Consider the following 17707-nt stretch of genomic DNA (forward strand, 5'->3'; position numbering starts at 1 on the left):
AGATAATGATGTGATTTAATTTCAGATTATCGCATTATTGTATCATGATAAAATCTAAATTGAAGAATCAAATTAAAAAAGTTATCAAGATCTAAGATTAATATGAATAAAATAATTACAAATAAAAGTAAAAAACTTGTCAAGTTCCCATTGTTGATGCCGGTTGATTCCAGGCAATTTCCAAAACGATAGATAACAAAAACGGAGCTCCCTTTCACTTTCGTCCCTCGTTATCACCTTTGAATCAAACAAAATTTTCCTTCGATTTTTATGGTTATTTTACTTAATTTCCCTTTCCTTTTACCCCCAAAACAGTGTTGACTAACCAACCCTGTTTATTTATTTTTTTCATTGACATCTTACCAACCAACCATGATAGAACTTCAAAAATCTCGTGTTTATCTCAATGGACTCACGCAAGTATTTTTAGATATTTTAAAATATAATATTTAATTATTTTAAAATAGAAAGGTTTAATTGTGGTTAATCTTTGTATTAAATTTGAGATTAAAATTTTTAAATGCGTTATAATCTGGTTTCTATTTTTATAAAATTATTAGTAGATTCAAATTAATAACACTATTTATTGTGTTAAATTGAAGATGTGAAATTATTTTTTAAAAAAAAGTGTCCTTAATCTTTAAATTGTATAACTTTTTTAAATATGTTCTCAAAGATAGCCCAATTGTTGAAGATATTTGAAAATTGATCATACCAAAAGCAAGATCGTCTCAGTTTTGCTCCGGCAGCTTGCTTGAGTAGATTAGGAAAAATTTAGGAATTCATGGACAATTGACAAGGTATGGAGTCCCTTGGTCAATATTATTTGAGATTTTATTATAGTAATTATAGAAAAATAGAAATTTATTTGTCTTTCAAAGGCTTCCATGGAGTTTTATGGAAGTCATTAAAGCCTCAACATGGACAAAGCAGTTTAATGGAGTCAGTAATAACAAATCATTTAGGAGGAGTAGTTTATATTATCTCTTAAAAAATTAGTTAAATAATAGGTTTGTTAGTTTTTGTAAGAGTATTTTAGGAATTTTCTTTTCACCAAATTTTTTTTTCACGTGGTCTTAGTTGTTACCATGTAGCAATTTACCTCATCTCTTAAATGATAAAAATTATTTGTATAATTAGTTTAAAGTTAGTGATAATATTATAAAGTAAAGTCACATTAAAATAAAGAGAGTATATTATAAATTTGGACTAAATCAACTAAATTTAAATATCAACATATTCATTTATTTATTGTTAAGAAAAGGAGCAAGGAGTATTCAAAATCCAATATCTACAAATATTTTGAAAAGAATTCTTATTTTTCCATGATAGTTTGTAAGGTTTTTATTATTTATAGATTTTTTTTTATCATTACAATATTAAAAGAGGCAAAAAAAATATAAGATTTGAATTCATGTAATGTTAAAAGAGATTGGTGAGTTAAATAATTTTAACCATAAATATTTAAGGATACAATGGATTAAATAAGTAATTTTTTTAAAAAAATTAAGAAATATGCGGTGTAAATTGTATTTATAAGTTTCTTTATTAAATTGGTTTTGGGATTTCTCTATGTAAATATGTAATTTTCATATAATATACAAAAGATAATAATAATACAGTGAGGTATTTAGAGGTTGGTAGGGCACCGACTTCCTTAAAATAAAAAATTATTCATTTATCTCTAATAAAAATTTTAAAATTTTAAATTAATAAAAATAAAATTATATTTTAATTTTTTAAAAATAATAAAAAATTAATTTAATTTAAAACAAATTTCTAGTTTCAAAACAATAAAAAATTAATTTAATTTAAAACAAATTTCTAGTTTCTTCCTGCAAATTGCTGCTTTGTAGTTTCTACTGTGTACAAACAAAAATTAACAAAGAAAGGTTGCTTCCTTCTTACGTGCCACGTTGTCCACTACCAATTTTCCTGTCCGTACCCTTTTTTTTTTTTCAATATTTTAGCATCCACCACTTGTATAATCCCCATTAATTTAAAAGGAAAAAACAAAATGGTTTCTGTTTCCTCTTACTACTTTCTTCAGCAGCCTACTACTATAACTCGACACCTATTATCATCTACGAGACACGTGTGCTGTATTCCACACGTGCCACCCCACCTTCTTACTCCCTATAAGTACCAATTTCAAATCGTAAATTTATCCATCGCCGGCTCCAGAGTGACAGAAACCGAAATGGAAGTTAACGGCGGCGCAGTCTCCGATCCCGGAACTATCCGATCTCAGTTCCTTCAACTACTCCGTACCAGACGAAATGCTCAAGGTAATACATAAATATATTTCCATTTTGTTTCTCTGTTTATGTTATAATTACGTTGATGTGAATTCCTACTCCCTTTCTTAATCTCAGTTCCTATGACTGTGGAACCTGCGAAACCTGTGGTTAAGCCTTTGTTCCAGGAGGTTACCCCGCCAACCTTCAGTGAGGTAAATTTCTCCATTCAAAATGATATTGTATAAATGACCAGTTACGAAACGAAGTTTAACTTATATTCAATTGTAAATTTACCAGGCAATGGAATCTTGTCCAAAGGCTAACATTGGAAACCTTAAGGAACTGCTCAAAGAGGAAAATCTATATCTCCATACTGAGGTAAATTAATTATATAGGATTTATAGTTGATGCAATGATAGTATTTAAGTTCATACTCTTCTATGTGAATCACAAGAGGCCGTCTATTAGAAAATAATATGTTTTTAATGATTTTTAAAATTACTTGTTAATTTATTGAAAATGTGTCTCGTAATCAGTCACTAATGTGTGTATGAAATTATATGAAGTTAGCAAATCAAATATAAATTCATTATTTTTGAAGAATTAGAACATATTTATATTGGTCATTTATAGGCCGGAGATCAAGGAAAATTGCCCGTGTTGATTTTAAGTACGAAAGGAAACAATCAAGAAAAGAGGCCTGCTGTTGTTTTTCTGCATAGTACTCATAAATGCAAAGAGTGGTTACGCCCATTGCTTGAGGTAAGCTGAAAGACCCTTGAATTTGCCGATATCTTCTTATTGTCTATAAATTAAGTTGTGTCTTCTTTTCTAGGCTTATGCTTCACGGGGATATGTAGCCATTGGAGTCGATTCCCGCTATCATGGTGAACGGGCCAGCAGTCTAACTACTTATAGAGATGTACATGAATTTTAACTTTTATCTTTCTTTCATCTGGGTTGTTTTGTTGAACTGCATGCTTTGAGAAAATGAATCTGAAGATTAACATGCTGACTTCTCTTTTAGAGTAATTTGTGTGAACTGAAAGTTCTAAGAAACCCTGATTCTTATTTGTACAATTTTGTTTTATACTTTGAGGTAAACCACTTGGAAAATGATCCTAATGTCATTTGGCTGTCTAAATGTAGGCCCTGGTATCATCATGGAGAAATGGGGATACAATGCCATTCATATTTGATACGGTAAGCCATTCAGCATTTGTTTCATCTATGTTTCTTATCTGCTTTGGTTAAATTGGAATTTTATGATTGATAGTAGATAAAAAAATATAATAAAATAGAAAGGAAATTCATGACTTGTCAAGAGTTAAGTGAACTATCAGAGTTCTGCTGTTTAATTTCTATGATAGTCATGGCTTAATGGAGATGGCACTTTAAGCTTTCAATGTGATTTCAGCCCTTAAACTATGTTTGCGTTATTTTTGAGCATTTCTATTCATTATGGTTTTCCATCTTTTAGGTGTGGGATTTGATAAAACTTGCAGATTATTTAACCGGGAGAGATGACATAGATCCTACTAAGATTGGAATTACTGGAGAATCACTTGGAGGTTTGTTAACTGAATTTGAAGGACTGAAATAATAAATATTTGCTCACTGTTTCATGTTGAATTTATGTTAATATCATTAGTATTGACGCTTAGGAATGCATGCATGGTTTGCTGCTTTTGCTGACACCCGCTATGCAGTGGCAGCCCCAATAATTGGTGTTCAGGTAAAACTGAAAATCTATAATTCCTATAAGCATTAATAAATACTTTTAAAATTACTGAACGTCATGTTATATATTTGTAGGGATTTCGATGGGCAATAGATAACGATAAGTGGCAGGCTCGAGTTGACAGTATAAAGGCTGTATTTGAAGGTAACTTGTGCCAAGATTCTTCGAAAAGGGAATTTGATAACTTTTGGTTTTACCGATTTATGTTCATTCTGGGAGGGTTATCTTTTATCCATCTCGAGACTGCATGCAGCCATCTTAACTCTATTTATGTACTTAAAATTTCATGCTAACAAACTTGTAGTTCTACTGGACCTTCTGAAGTACAACACATGGAGAAATGGAAAATTGTTCTTGCAACAATAATAACTTTGTACATAAATGATTTCATGTAGTAGATTTATACCGGTTCATTGGATTAGGAGTGACACTTTATATCTCCTAACTGAAATTGGTTACTTTGGCTTCATTTCAGTGAGAAACTTGGTTTTTGTTTCTCTGATGTTCTAAAATAAGTTTTTGTTGCAGAAGCAAGGACTGATTTAGGCAAGAATGAAATTGATAAAGAAGTGGTGGAGAAGGTCAGTTATGTTTATACCTGCTCATTACTGGCATATTTCAAGTAACTTGCTACTTACCAATTACCACACTTTTTTTTTTTAAAATGGAGCATTAACGTTCCTTGATGACTTCAGTTTTATTTCACAGTTGTCAGTATCATTTTAGGATGAGTGAGTTTTATTTTTACTTTGGTTTTTAAATGGATATTCTAAATTTTTTAGCACATCATTTCATTGTTTAGTCACTTTGTGAAAAAGAAGATAACTCACATGCACACCAAGTTAAAAATGCTTAATCTTTGGGAGAGTTGAAGTTAAACGGAGATGCACTTAAATGGCGCATAGGATATAATGATTCAGTTCTGCTAGCAGACTCTGCATTCCGACTCATTTTCATACGTTTCAGCTTTTACAAGCCGAATTAAGTGTGCTTCTTTTATGCTCACCGTTTGTGGTTCTACTTCTCTGAATAGGTTTGGGATAGGATTGCTCCTGGTCTAGCCTCTCAGTTCGATGCACCTAACACGGTGCCGGCTATTGCACCTCGCCCTTTGTTAATTGTAAATGGTATAATGCTTTAGATTTATATTTCACTGTAATTGAATTGTTTTAGAAGTTTACCTGTATGGTTAAAAACTTTTTTTTATGGGATTTAACAACATATAGGAGCTGAAGATCCCCGTTGCCCTCTTGAAGGCTTAGAAATTCCCAAGACAAGGGCATACAAGGCTTATGGAGATGCCCATTCAGACAAGTTTAAGGTATGGGATTGCTGCTGAATGATTATAAAAGTCAACAAAATCTATTTTTATGTGTTTACCGATGAGGTTCAAAAGCTATGATTTCTATGCAAGTAACAAACTTTTGCATGGGAAACCCGTAGAAATCTCATTCATTGACATTCACAATGTGCTAGTCAAATAGTGCAGGAATTAGATCTGATATATCAACCTAAACACAAACTCGATCCTATCAACCTGAGCTTAAACCCAAACTTGAAATACACCACCTGAGATGACCATCTGGAAAACTAAGATTCGGACCTAATACAAACATTCTGATGACTTGATTCGGATTTGACCTGATAAGATCCCAACATAAAATGAAATGACTCAAAAATTTTAAATTTCTTATTGGCTCTCTGCCATCCGATTGAGAGATCTAGAAGAAGTATAAATATTACATGTGCATAAGCATTGGTGCGATATTATCTGTTCAATCATGTTTGGCATATTGTAATGCTTGCTTTATTATTTAATGAGGCTTCATTACATGCATTTATCATATATGTATATGTTTTACGTCCTGACCGAACCGTGTCTGCAGCTTGTGGCTGAACCTGGAATAGGGCACCAAATGACACCATTAATGGTGAAAGAAGCGAGTGATTGGTTTGATCAGTTCCTCAAATAATAATTCTAAGGGCCTCTGTCTATGTTTTTATTGTTTGTAGATGTAATGTATTTCCTAATATGTATGTTTCATCATGAATGATTTGATGAGCTCAGAGATCAAATCTCTTAATGTACTTATAATTCTTAATAAGAAGAAAATAATTCCCTTCTTTTGATGACTTTGTTGTAATTTCTCTATGTTTTCCTCAACTTAGAGTTGATAAATGATTGAAATATAATTATTATTTATAGGAAATGTTACAATCTTATTACTATTTTAAGTTATCAAAGCATTAGTACAATATCAATGATGTCTATTTGTTAATTTAATTTAATTAAATCATATTAATATCCGTATTAATCATGTTCTTCTATTAACTTAATTATTATTTTGGACATTAAATATTATCAAATTTTACATGTGTATTTATTATATGGGTATCCCTTTTCTCGATAAATTGCAGTCTTAATTAACTTTAAAATATCGATGTCACCTTATTTATTTGGTAGGAAAAAGAGCAACCATGTGACATGATAATGTTATTTATTAGTATTAATAAATGTTCAAAGTATGTGGGTATTAAAAATTTTGCCCAAAAATAATAGTCATCACGTTTGGTTTTCTGTTTAAATAAAAAAAAATCAACTACATATGATCACCCAAGCTTTTATTTTAGGCAAAAAAAAAACCTTTGCAAAATAGGCACTAAAATTATATAGTGTATTCATTTTGGTCACTTCAATTAAAATGAGAAACGAAAATCACATGAAATTTAGTATAAAATTTTGATATTTTTCACTTAAGAATAAAATTTTCAGTTAGAATTTATACATATAACTAAACCAATATCATTTTAGTCACTGCTTTCTTTTATTTATAAATGAAGAATCCTAAAAATTGGTAAAATTTTTCTTTGCTTATTCCCGTACTTTTCAGGTGCAGTAGTGCCGCGACAATGATGAGAAGAAACTGTGAAAGGAAAGCAAGGAGATGGAAGATAAGCTTTCTACAATGGTTCGAGATGAAGAATATAATGTTTTACAATAACTTAAAAGATTTAAATTTAAAATAGTTCTTTTTTACACAACGTCTAGAATTATTCATAACTCATAAATAGAAATACAATAGAAATTAAATTAACACTTAAACCGAAATAAAATCCCAAAAAAATAGCTACTTCAACAAAAAGAAATAATTTAACCAAAAATTTGGATTCAGTTCACACAGCCATTCAAAGGACTTTCAAAGAAAATACGTTTTGCATATTATATTAACTTAAATAAAAACATATATCATTCGTTGCTTTAGATTTTTCCTTCAATCTCCTATCTATTGTCGAGGACTCTCCCTTTGGAACTTTTTCCCCATACTTTTTTTTTTTCACTCTGCAATCCACGAAAGACTTGGTTTTTTAACTTGGCTTACGCTGTGGTTGATTGGGTTATCAATGCTACACCCTTTTTCTTTTTTTCCTTTTTGATAGATGAAAAATATTAATATCAAAATTTTATACAAATTCCACCTGGGTTTTCGTTACCCATTTTAACGAGAGTAACAAAATGTCAATTTGGTGCGTATTTTGCAAAGTTTTTTTAATGTCTAAAATGAAAGTTTATAAAAATAAAAAATGGAAACGGAGGTCACGCATCCTCATGGAAGTTTAACTAGAAATAGCGATTGGGACAAATGGTTTATTATTTAATATGCTTTGCGTTGCTTCCAGTTCTGAATTTAAAATTTAAAATATTAGGTTAATATATATTGTTAGTCCTTATACTTTAATAAAATTTGAGATTTGATCCTTATACTAAAAAGAAATTAAAATTGTGTTCTCTTATTTTTTTCATTTAAAAATCTGAGTTTAGCCATTAAATCATAAACATTTTTTCAAAATTTGTGAACTTAACATTTTTATTAAGCTGTCCTCATAATAAAAAGTAAACTTATTAAATTTACAAATTTTAATAGCAATTACCAATAATGATAATGATTAGAATAATTATTTTAAATAAAAAAAATTAAATTTTTAACTTTTAAAGTACATATATCAAATCTCAAATTCTACACAAATATAGAGACTAAAAAGGCACTTCAAACTAAATATTACTATCATTATTAAGATAATACACACATCCATAAATGTTTTGCCTTGACTCACTTTGATAATTATTAATTATTTATAATAATTTTAATTTGCATTTAACATATAAAGAAAGCTCAATTGAGTTCTAACTCGATTGGCATGAGTATTATTATCAATGTAAAAAGATGTGAGTTCAAGCGTGTTAAAGTGCATTATCATCTTATTTATAAGTTGAGGAGGGACTATAGTTAGTTTTAGACATGTGTCAAAAAAATATATAATCGGAACTTTTTATAAGATTATTAAAAATAAAAACATATAAAGAAAGAATAGTTTATAAATATGTTATTTAAATATTTTAGTGTTTATTATAAATTATAGAATTATATGTTTTATCTTTTAAAAAGTTAAATATATTAAAGTAAAATAACGATTTTAAAAGGCTTATATTTAACGTCTAAACTATACTCACGTAAATCATTGTCTCATTTTGATACCTAAGGTCCTAAACTATCATTTAATTATAATTTTTGTTCCAAAAAATTAACAATGTTAAAAATATATATATAGGTGGTATGTTCAACCAATGAAAATGTACCATGTGACATAACTTACAAATGGTATTATGGTAATTGATGGTATGACATTCATTAAAAATATTCAAAATAAAAAATAAAAAATCATACATTTATAAATTATATAAAAATATATTAGATTCAGAAAATTCAAAATTTTTATAATATATAAATTATATAAACTAAAAATGATTAAAACATTATATAAAATATTAAAATGCAGAAAAATATAAAAGAATAAATCAGCATTATTTAATTTATAAAAAAATACATTTTTTATAATATATCAATTTTGTAAATTAAAAAAATAAAACATTATATAAAATAAAAATCTAAATTATTTAAAATACTTATTAAATCGGTTCACAATCGGTCTGATTAATCAACAATCATTTCATTAGTCAATGGCATGTTATCAATGGTATGAGAAAAAAATGTCTTACGGTATTTCTTCTGTGTTTTTAACTCCACAGGCGAGATTAAAATTTTTAACTTCACAAGCGGAATTAAGATTTTTTTTTTCATATGTTGTATTTTTTTATTCTTTTAAATACAATTTAAAGATCTCAATCCATGGAATTAAAAATTTCTATAGGGTATGAAATACCAAATATGCTCTATATTCATCATTCAAAAAAAAAAAAGTTCTAAATACCAAATGAAAAACACCAAATATGCACCATATTCATCACTCAATTAATGGAAAAATCAGTCAAGAATCTTCCGAGTCTCCACAATTGAGTGATTCAGGTTTTACCATTTGCTAGCAGTCACAGCATAGCTTCATTGCAGTTCGCATACATTACAAGTCTTTAGCATCATCCAAACTTAAATACCCAACAAACTTTTCCACTTTTAGAACCCATTTCCCTTCTAAAAACATGACAAACATCATCTCTTCTTCTTCAATTTCCCCACTCATCTGTTTCTTCGTCTTCTTCTTCTGGTTGGGCCATGGAGGAGCACTGGGAATACAACATAGTGCTCCTGCTATTAATGGTGCTCACAAGATTCGTTCTCAGTTCCTTCATCTTCTTCGTACCAGACGATCTCCTCAAGGTCAAAACCTTAACCCCACTCTGAATTTTACTACCATTTCAATGATTCAACTTACCATGTACTTAAACCACATTTTTCTTTTTCTTTTTTTCTTTTTTTGTAGATTCTTAGTTCCTTTGACTGTGGAACCTTCAAAACCTGCGCGCCATCCTTTGTTTCAACAAGTTCCTACACCAACCTTCAGCGAGGTCTATTTCTGTCCCTTTTTTAATTTTTTTTTCCAGAAATGGGTTTGTTTTGAGCAGTTTGGTGATACCAAATGTTTGATTTAGTGAGCTTTTATTAGCTAAATGTTTTGGTTGAAAGGTTTTCACCAGGCAATGGAATCTTGTCCAAAGGCTGATATTAAAAATCTTAAGCAACGACTTAGAGAGGAAAACTTCTATTTGCACACTGAGGTAATTGGGATTTTCATGTATTTATTTTTCTATTTTAGTTGCTGAAATAATCTATTGGGTTAAACCGAAGCATTCAAGTAATCAGATTTATAAAATAAGCTAGTTTTAACATGTCAGAATTAGTAAACTACATATTCAAAATTTCAAAAGCTTGTTATATTAATGGTAATTCACATAATAAACATACCTGAAATGGCATGTGAAGAAAAGCTTAATTACTTTATGGCTATTGCTTATAGGCTGGAGAGCAAGGAAGGTTGCCAGTGTTAATCCTAAGCTTGAAAGACAGCAAACAGAAGAGAAGGCCCGCTGTTGTTTTTCTGCATAGTACCAATAAGAACAAAGAGTGGGTGCGGCCATTGCTTGAGGTAGCTATATATCTCTGCCCTTACTTATTAGTTGTTATTCACTATGATGAGTTCAATCATTTTTGTTCCCTTTTGTTTTCCTCTGTTTTGTTCCAGGCATATGCTTCAAGGGAATACATAAGCATCGCTATCGATTCTCGGTACCATGGTGAACGTGCACACAATCTCACTACCTATCGAGATGTGTCTATTCTATATCTGATCTTCCTCTAGTTTAAACTGTGTTAAAATGAGTTTCACTTCATTAGTTGACAAAGGAAACTTGTCATCATAGCGTGGATGACTTCTATTCTCATAGCAATCATGGTAAAAATGATGTTCGACAAAAGTTTTTTCTTTTAACGTAAGTCATTACATAATTGATTGCCTTTGAGGAGAGTAGTTTTCTCTCAGGTGTAGAACATTTGTACATGTATTCATGTGTGTAGCTGAATATGGTTTTGGTTAAGTAATAATTTGGACCAATCTAGGATATGATTTCTTTCTATATTTTCTTTCAATAAATGATCCTAATTACATACTGTTATTTGTAAGTACAGGCTCTAGTCTCATCATGGATTAAAGGAGATACAATGCCATTTTTATTTGATACAGTAATTCCTCCGTTTTCTTTGGTTGATTGCAAGTCATTGTTTCTGCCTTTTAGCTCCTATTGTTCGAAAAAAGTAAGAGACTTAAAGGTGGGGGAGATTTAGAACTTAATAGGGCTTATCATGGTTAAATTTCCAAAGTGTTCTGTTTCATCTAAAGTTTTCATTATCAGGTGTGGGATTTGATAAAACTAGCAGATTATTTAACTCAAAGAAAGGATATAGACCCTAAGAGAATTGGAATCACCGGTGAATCACTCGGAGGTTAGTTAAGTGTGATTTTTGAGATGATTGAGATATGGAATCCGTTCAGGGGCTGAGCTCAAATGGATCACCTACTTGTAAATATAAATGGAAATATACATGTATGCTTATGACATATAGCATGTAGAGTTTAAGTGAGCATCATGAACTGCAGGAATGCATGCTTGGTTTGCTGCCTTTGTTGACACTCGCTATGCAGTTGCTGCTCCAATAATTGGTGTTCAGGTAAATTTTTTTTTTAATTCTTGAAAGCATAAAATATCAAAAGAAAAAAAAAAACAAAAGCAGAGGTTTTATGTTTTATGTGTAGGGATTTAGGTGGGCTATAGACAATGATAAATGGCAGGCTCGTGTTGACAGTATAAAGGCTGTTTTTGAAGGTAATGTTCATACAAGTTACGATAGGTTTGCTTCTAATTCATTGTAACATAGTTGATTACAAGATTGCATTGTTATTTTGGTTGTGATTATATTTGGTCACGTTAAATAGTGAGCTCCTCGGATTATGAGTGGCATGACCTATCAATTTCAATAGGGAACTGCGTCAGCACTTGTGTCATTGATTCTCTTTAATAATTTTGTTGTTTTCAGAGGCAAGGATTGATCTAGGTAAGTGTGCAATTGATAAAGAAGTTGTTAAGAAGGTGAGTTAATAAATTCATTATATTTGATAGTTTTAACCCTGATTTAAGTTGCTTGTTTTATGCTATCATCTGACATTGGATTACATCTATTGTTCTTCTGAATAGGTCTGGGATAGGATTGCTCCTGGTCTAGCTTCCATTTTTGATTCACCTTACTCAATTCCGGCCATTGCACCACGACCTCTGCTCTTATTAAACGGTACTAGACATTCGAGGGGTGTCAGAATTTGCCTCCTTGGTTATGTATGTATTACATTGCTTGAAAGAAGTTTGTTTAAGTTACAAGTACATTCTGGTGTTGCCATTGATTAGGTGCTGACGATCCACGTTGTCCCCTTGATGGTATAAAAACTCCCACAAAGAGGGCTCGCAAGGCTTATGCAAAGGCTCATTCTTCTAACAACGTTAAGGTATGGATGGGTTTTAGGTGGCAATTACTCTTAAGAGTACTTACTTCGGTTTCTTTAATGGCTTTGATGGATTTTAGGTAACCAGTATGAGTTAGTATTTCATATGTTATGTTTTCTTAATATGCAGCTCATTGTACAACCAGGAATAGGCCATGAAATGACATCATTAATGGTGAAAGAAGCAAGTGATTGGATGGACAGGTTCCTCAAGCAGTAATTTTTTTCCGTACAGAAAAGGACGTTTGAGAATAAAAGAAAGAGATTACAGAGGTTGAGGTTCAAATCCTGGATATTAAGTTAACTCTGAAGAGTGGATGCATTAATTAATCGAGATAAGCTTCAGGTTCTACCATAAGGATGCATATTTTTGGAACTGGATTGCTGTAACTCTTTTTTGAGTGATGAAATATGCCTACCAATAAAAGACTAGTTATGTTCTACTCTCTCTGTTCTGTTCAAATCTTTGATTATATCAACATACTTTTTTTTCCAGAGACCAAAGGTTTCAACATTAGATTACAATGTTATGTTGCTATTGTTTCAAAAATAAACTGAACATAGAGAAGTCATATAGCTGGGAATTGATATTTTTGGATCAGAAAAGTAAGAGATATTCTTGAATTTCTACAATGAAGTTTAAAAGGAAAAAGTAAATTGCTGACGATAATCGATTCTTACAATTTTAAGGCGGTTCATAGCACCATAAATGTTCACCCTTTTTTGGGCATGGCAGCAAGTCTGGTGTACATTCTTGCCATAGACTGGTATCCTCTGAGATCACCAGACCTTAAAAGATTGCCTGCCAACAAGCGGGAAGGGTGTCTGTTAAGGGATAAAATAAAAAACAAAAAGCAGCTCGAAGTACTATAGAATTTATATTAGGTGCCGATATATCAATGCTCAAAGAAATGAGGGCATCAATGGGTAAAAGTATATCATGGATACCCCTATACTAGGAGTTAAATTGCATTTTTTCCCTTTTAGTAAAAAAATGGACAAATTAGTGCTGTACGTTACATCTAAGAGCAAATTGGTCCTGTCTATTAAAACATTTCATCCATTTTTACTGTTAAAAACTGACATGATTGACGAAATAACCAGAAAGCTACATGTAGTGTGCCATGTGCACCTCATGCTAATATACAAGGAATAGTTTTTAATAGTAGAAATGGATGAAAGTTTTAACAAAAGGACCAATTTGCTCTTTGATCTAATGTATAGGGACTACTTTGCCCATTTTTTTAGTAGAGGGGACAAAATGCAATTAGACTTCTAGTACAAGGGCCTCCATGGTACTTCTACTGCATCAATGGGGCAGGAAAAAGAGAAGAAACTATGGCGAGGTGGCATAGGAGACATCTTCAATGCTTAGTAATTACCGTTTCAGGAACAATATGATATGCAATTTGCTTTTAATTTCTCAGTTCATAAGGCCAGACTGTTTTGCAAAAAGGGCCTTTTTGACACCTTTCATACTAGCAATATGTACACAATTCGAGATTGAAGAACTTTCTTGCAGTATGGTAAATATAAGTAGACATCTGCTTAGAAGTAGTAAAAGGAGAACTTTGCAGTCAAATTTACGTTTTAAGGTAATTTTCTAACATTCCTCTAGGTAACTTCATAATGCAAAAACAGAAAAGAAAGACATTAAAATAGACCAACTTACCTGAATCACAGTTAAGCGGGCTATCAGGTTCCGGATGAGCCATCAAAGCTATTATAGCCCTACAAACAGACTGAAGTGTCCATGCAGGGCTCCAAGCATTCTTCAATATATCAAGGCAAATCTCTCCTGTCTGAACGAGAGAATATAATAAATATAGACTAATTTCTCAATTTAGCATCTTCAAATCCAATATATACATATGGCAATAGAACGAATGACCAATCTCAATTCTATACCCTAGATTGCTGGTAACTAAGTGAAGTTCATAGACAGAATATAGAGGTTTGCAACAACTTTAAAAAGGTAAAGGCTACATGAAACTGGAATCTTTGTTAGCCTCATACAACCTTTTGGTATAAAGGGTTCTCACAAATTTCTTCGAAAGTGCAGATAAAAAGTAAAAAACTACATTCATACAGGCAGTACTATACAGAAACTAATAGGTTCCATGGTGAATAAGGACTGCTTCTCCATAAAGATCTTTGTTTGGCAATCATGGCTGCCAAGTTGAAAACACCAATCAATTCCCAATTCGATAAAGGAATGGGAAATCATGAGATATTAGGCCACTATCTTAAGCCTTGGCACATCTTTCTTCCCTTCCATTTTACGATGTCCAATTAAAGCAAAGCATACAAGGAAATCAAGCCAAACAATTCATACCTTGAAATGCACATTGGGATGAAATATTTTTGTCAAGAACCGCACTTGAGGAGGCTGCAAAGGGTACTGCTCAGGGACAGCAAAAGCAAGCTGGAAGACTCCGCCTTCATAAGGTGTCTCAGATGGTCCCTATATATATGTATAAAAAAAAAAAAAAAGAGGTCATATAATTTAAGACAGAATCAAAAGAACAAAAATGTCTATGGTATACTATATTTCTTTTTTTCCTCCTTTTTTACTTCCACCCAACCTTGATAAGAGCAGTCCACTTAAATATGTTGGAATCATCACAAACTAGTTGAATATCGGGATCAGCCGCCTTCTCTCGCTGAACCTCTTTGTATTCCTTGAACAACCTCGCTCTTGATGCCTTCACATAAAGATTTCCACATAGTAGTCAAAAGAAATAATTGATTTTGACAAGAACACACACTAAAATTCTCAGGTAATTACCGTTAATTTCATCCAAATACACAGCAAAATACATAATTAAACCCAAAAAAAGGAGCAATCTTTAGAAGCATAAACTAACCTGCATTTTTCGTTGCTTGCTGTAAATTCAAAGATACTTCAAGAAAGATTCTATATTTATATATCAACAAGACAGAGAGCTGCAAATTTGAATGTAAAAGAGTAACATTGTTAACGAATTTTACACCATAAATTGTGTATTATTTGCAAACAGAGAAAAATAATTAATTACCAAATGTTCTTTTTAGGGATCAAATCAAATAAGTTATCGATTAAAGAAATTAATTAAAACAGACATATTGATAATTAAAAGAAGAAAAGAAAAGAGAGCTTATTAGAATCTGACCTGAAGAAGAGAGAAAAAGGAAGCTTCTTTGGTGGGTCTTTTTGGTTTTGATGATGATGAAAAGTGAAAGCTCTATGCGGGTGCTTTCATTCCGTCTTTTACTATCTGTTTTATTTTTGGATCAATTTCATCATATCGCCTTAAACTATGACCCAAATTTTAGATTGATCCCAAACTTCCGCGTTTTACTATATTTTATTTTTGGATTAATTTTATCAATCTCCTTAAACTATGACCCAATTTTCAAAATGTATTAATATCTTATTAATCAAGTTATTCCGTCAATATAACCGTTCAATAATTGTTAAACGATAACTTAAATATATTGTGGAGAATATTTAAAATATATAAATTAAATTATAAATATTGTACTTATTAATAATTTGAATCTAAATGCATAATTTTTTTGGTAGTCTATTATTATTTTTTGGCTTTTTTTATCAAAATAACCCTTTAATTTTAATTAAGTATCAAAATGACCCACTTTTTTAATTGAACACTAAAATAACCTAAAATCTAAAGTAAAAATTGGTGGAGCCAAATTATTTGGCGCCACTAACTTGCCACGTCAGCAGGGAACATAAAAAATTAATTTTTTGGTGGAACCATGTAGAATGACACCACCTGTATATGTCAGTCACTTTCTCTTCTTTTTTTTTTACTTTTTTATTTTACTTTTGTCTTTTTCTCTTTATTTTATTTATTTATTTGATTTTATTTATTTATTATTATTAACTTTAAAAATTTAGAAATATATATTTGAAATATTTTATTAATATATATTTTGAATTTACTTTTTAAAATTTTAAATATTATTTTTTAATATTTAAATATTTTAAACTTTAAAATTTATTATTAGTTTTATAATAATTTAAATATTATTTAATTTGTTTTATAATATTTTAAATTATAATTTTTAAATTATTTTTAAAGATATTCAAACTATTTTTTAAATTCTATTTAAAAGTTAAAAATAATATTTTATTTTAAAAAGTGAAATTTGAATTAATAAAAAAAATTAAAAAATATTTTTCATTTTCTAAAAATATTGTAAATTTTAGTTTTTTATTATCTTTTGTCTTTTTCTTTAATTTTTTTTAAGTTATATATTTTTTCTTGTTTTATTTTGTTTATTTATTTTTTGTTATTAATTTTAAAAAATTTAAAATGTATATTTGAAATGTTTTATAATATATATATTTTTTAAATTTTAAATATTACTTTAAATTATTTTTTAAATTTTGAATATTATTTTTTTAAACATTAAATTATTATATTAAAAAATAAAAAAGTACAATATAAAGTGATGGAGTCATTCTAAATGGCTCCATCAAATAAAATATTAATTCTTACAATTTTAAATTTAATTTAAAAAACATTTAAATATCTTTAAAATTAATTTTAAAATTAATAATTTATAAAAATTATATTTAAAATTTAAAAAATATTTAAAATATAAATTTAAAATATTATAAAACAAATAATAAATTTGAAATGTCATATCTTTAAAAATAATATATTTTAAATAATTTCAAAATCATAATTTAAAATAATTTAAAAATCATAATTAAAAAAATTATAAAACAAATTAAAATATACATTTAAAATATTATAATACTAATAATAAATTTTAAAAGTCATATCTTTAAAATATTTAAACGTTTTATATTATTAAAAATATATTTAATATTTAAAAAATAATATTTAAATTTTTAAACAATGATTTAAAAATAATATTTAAAATTTAGAAAAATAATTTCAAATATATATTTAAAATTTAAAAAATATATATTATAAAACATTTTAAATATACATTTCAAGTTTTTTAAAATTAATAATAATAAAATAAAATAAATAAATAAAGATTAAGAAAAAAATAAAAAATGTCAGAGAAATGACAAAAGTTAAAAAAAAGTAAAAAAAACAAATTTAAAAAATATATATTTAATGTTTAAAAAATAATATTCAAAATTTAAAAAATAAATTAAAATAATATTTAAAATTTAAAAATATATATATTATAAAACATTTCAAATACACATTTTAAATTTTTTAAAACTAATAACAAAAAATAAATAAATAAATAAACAAAATAAAACAAGAAAAAAGAAAAAACTTAAAAAAAGAAAAAAATTTAAAGAAAAAGACAAAAGATAATAAAAAACTAAAATTTACAGTATTTTTAGAAAATGAAAAATATTTTTTAATTTTTTTATTAATTCAAATTTCAC

The 17707-nt window shown here is 29.0% G+C and overlaps 4 protein-coding genes across 10 annotated transcripts; 3 read left to right on the forward strand and 1 right to left on the reverse strand.

Annotated features, from left to right (window-relative positions):
• The first annotated feature begins 1999 nt into the window (after positions 1–1999).
• Positions 2000–6105, forward strand: LOC107962884 (putative esterase YitV). 4 transcript variants are annotated; one of them, XM_016899436.2, is made up of 13 exons: positions 2000–2288; positions 2376–2452; positions 2538–2618; positions 2874–3002; positions 3076–3162; positions 3390–3443; positions 3721–3811; positions 3905–3975; positions 4056–4125; positions 4510–4562; positions 5015–5108; positions 5208–5302; positions 5868–6105. In XM_016899436.2, the coding sequence occupies exons 1-13, from the start codon at positions 2018–2020 to the stop codon at positions 5952–5954; spliced, it is 1260 nt and encodes a 419-aa protein (XP_016754925.2). In that variant the 5' UTR covers positions 2000–2017; the 3' UTR covers positions 5955–6105. The 4 variants fall into 4 exon arrangements, 2 of the variants coding, with proteins under 2 accessions (XP_016754925.2, XP_016754926.2); XM_016899437.2 differs by having other exon boundaries at positions 2002–2288; positions 3950–3975; XR_005928731.1 differs by lacking the exon at positions 5868–6105 and having other exon boundaries at positions 2002–2288; positions 4510–4603; positions 5208–5308.
• A 3187-nt stretch (positions 6106–9292) lies between these two features.
• LOC107962883 (putative hydrolase YtaP) lies at positions 9293–12756 on the forward strand. 3 transcript variants are annotated; one of them, XM_041115815.1, is made up of 13 exons: positions 9293–9653; positions 9757–9841; positions 9971–10051; positions 10291–10419; positions 10516–10725; positions 10959–11099; positions 11183–11273; positions 11428–11498; positions 11584–11653; positions 11865–11917; positions 12023–12116; positions 12230–12327; positions 12455–12756. In XM_041115815.1, exons 5-13 carry the CDS (start codon positions 10699–10701, stop codon positions 12542–12544), a joined length of 735 nt encoding a protein of 244 aa, XP_040971749.1. In that variant the 5' UTR covers positions 9293–9653; positions 9757–9841; positions 9971–10051; positions 10291–10419; positions 10516–10698; the 3' UTR covers positions 12545–12756. The 3 variants fall into 3 exon arrangements, with proteins under 3 accessions (XP_040971749.1, XP_040971748.1, XP_040971750.1); XM_041115814.1 differs by having other exon boundaries at positions 9347–9653; positions 9960–10051; XM_041115816.1 differs by having other exon boundaries at positions 9347–9653; positions 10959–11012.
• LOC121203325 (uncharacterized) lies at positions 9476–10632 on the forward strand. The gene is made up of 5 exons (XM_041115388.1): positions 9476–9653; positions 9765–9841; positions 9971–10051; positions 10291–10419; positions 10516–10632. Exons 1-5 carry the CDS (start codon positions 9476–9478, stop codon positions 10630–10632), a joined length of 582 nt encoding a protein of 193 aa, XP_040971322.1.
• Positions 12757–12898: 142 nt separating the features above from the next.
• LOC107963324 (protein PEROXIN-4) lies at positions 12899–15631 on the reverse strand. 2 transcript variants are annotated; one of them, XM_041115817.1, is made up of 6 exons: positions 15477–15631; positions 15192–15270; positions 14910–15029; positions 14660–14788; positions 13997–14126; positions 12899–13126 (listed from the first exon to the last, which is right to left on the reverse strand). In XM_041115817.1, exons 2-6 carry the CDS (start codon positions 15195–15197, stop codon positions 13038–13040), a joined length of 474 nt encoding a protein of 157 aa, XP_040971751.1. In that variant the 5' UTR covers positions 15198–15270; positions 15477–15631; the 3' UTR covers positions 12899–13037. The 2 variants fall into 2 exon arrangements, with proteins under 2 accessions (XP_040971751.1, XP_040971752.1); XM_041115818.1 differs by having other exon boundaries at positions 15363–15478.
• Positions 15632–17707: the final 2076 nt, after the last annotated feature.

The sequence above is a fragment of the Gossypium hirsutum genome, chromosome A06 (assembly GCF_007990345.1).
Source record: "Gossypium hirsutum isolate 1008001.06 chromosome A06, Gossypium_hirsutum_v2.1, whole genome shotgun sequence".
NCBI classification, from domain to species: Eukaryota; Viridiplantae; Streptophyta; class Magnoliopsida; order Malvales; family Malvaceae; genus Gossypium; species Gossypium hirsutum.

Coding starts and splice junctions, on each gene's coding strand:
- LOC107962884 (XM_016899436.2), top strand. CDS start 2,018: ATGGTTTCTGTTTCCTCTTACTACTTTCTTCAGCAGCCTACTACTATA. Junction 2,289..2,375: donor TACCAGACGAAATGCTCAAG/GTAATACATAAA, acceptor TCTTAATCTCAG/TTCCTATGACTGTGGAACCT. Junction 3,163..3,389: donor GTCTAACTACTTATAGAGAT/GTACATGAATTT, acceptor GTCTAAATGTAG/GCCCTGGTATCATCATGGAG.
- LOC121203325 (XM_041115388.1), top strand. CDS start 9,476: ATGACAAACATCATCTCTTCTTCTTCAATTTCCCCACTCATCTGTTTC. Junction 9,654..9,764: donor TACCAGACGATCTCCTCAAG/GTCAAAACCTTA, acceptor GTAGATTCTTAG/TTCCTTTGACTGTGGAACCT. Junction 10,420..10,515: donor GGGTGCGGCCATTGCTTGAG/GTAGCTATATAT, acceptor GTTTTGTTCCAG/GCATATGCTTCAAGGGAATA.
- LOC107962883 (XM_041115815.1), top strand. CDS start 10,699: ATGACTTCTATTCTCATAGCAATCATG. Junction 11,274..11,427: donor CACCGGTGAATCACTCGGAG/GTTAGTTAAGTG, acceptor CATGAACTGCAG/GAATGCATGCTTGGTTTGCT. Junction 11,918..12,022: donor ATAAAGAAGTTGTTAAGAAG/GTGAGTTAATAA, acceptor TCTTCTGAATAG/GTCTGGGATAGGATTGCTCC.
- LOC107963324 (XM_041115817.1), bottom strand. Junction 14,789..14,909: donor AGTGGACTGCTCTTATCAAG/GTTGGGTGGAAG, acceptor ACATATATATAG/GGACCATCTGAGACACCTTA. Junction 13,127..13,996: donor CCCGCTTAACTGTGATTCAG/GTAAGTTGGTCT, acceptor GCTTGTTGGCAG/GCAATCTTTTAAGGTCTGGT.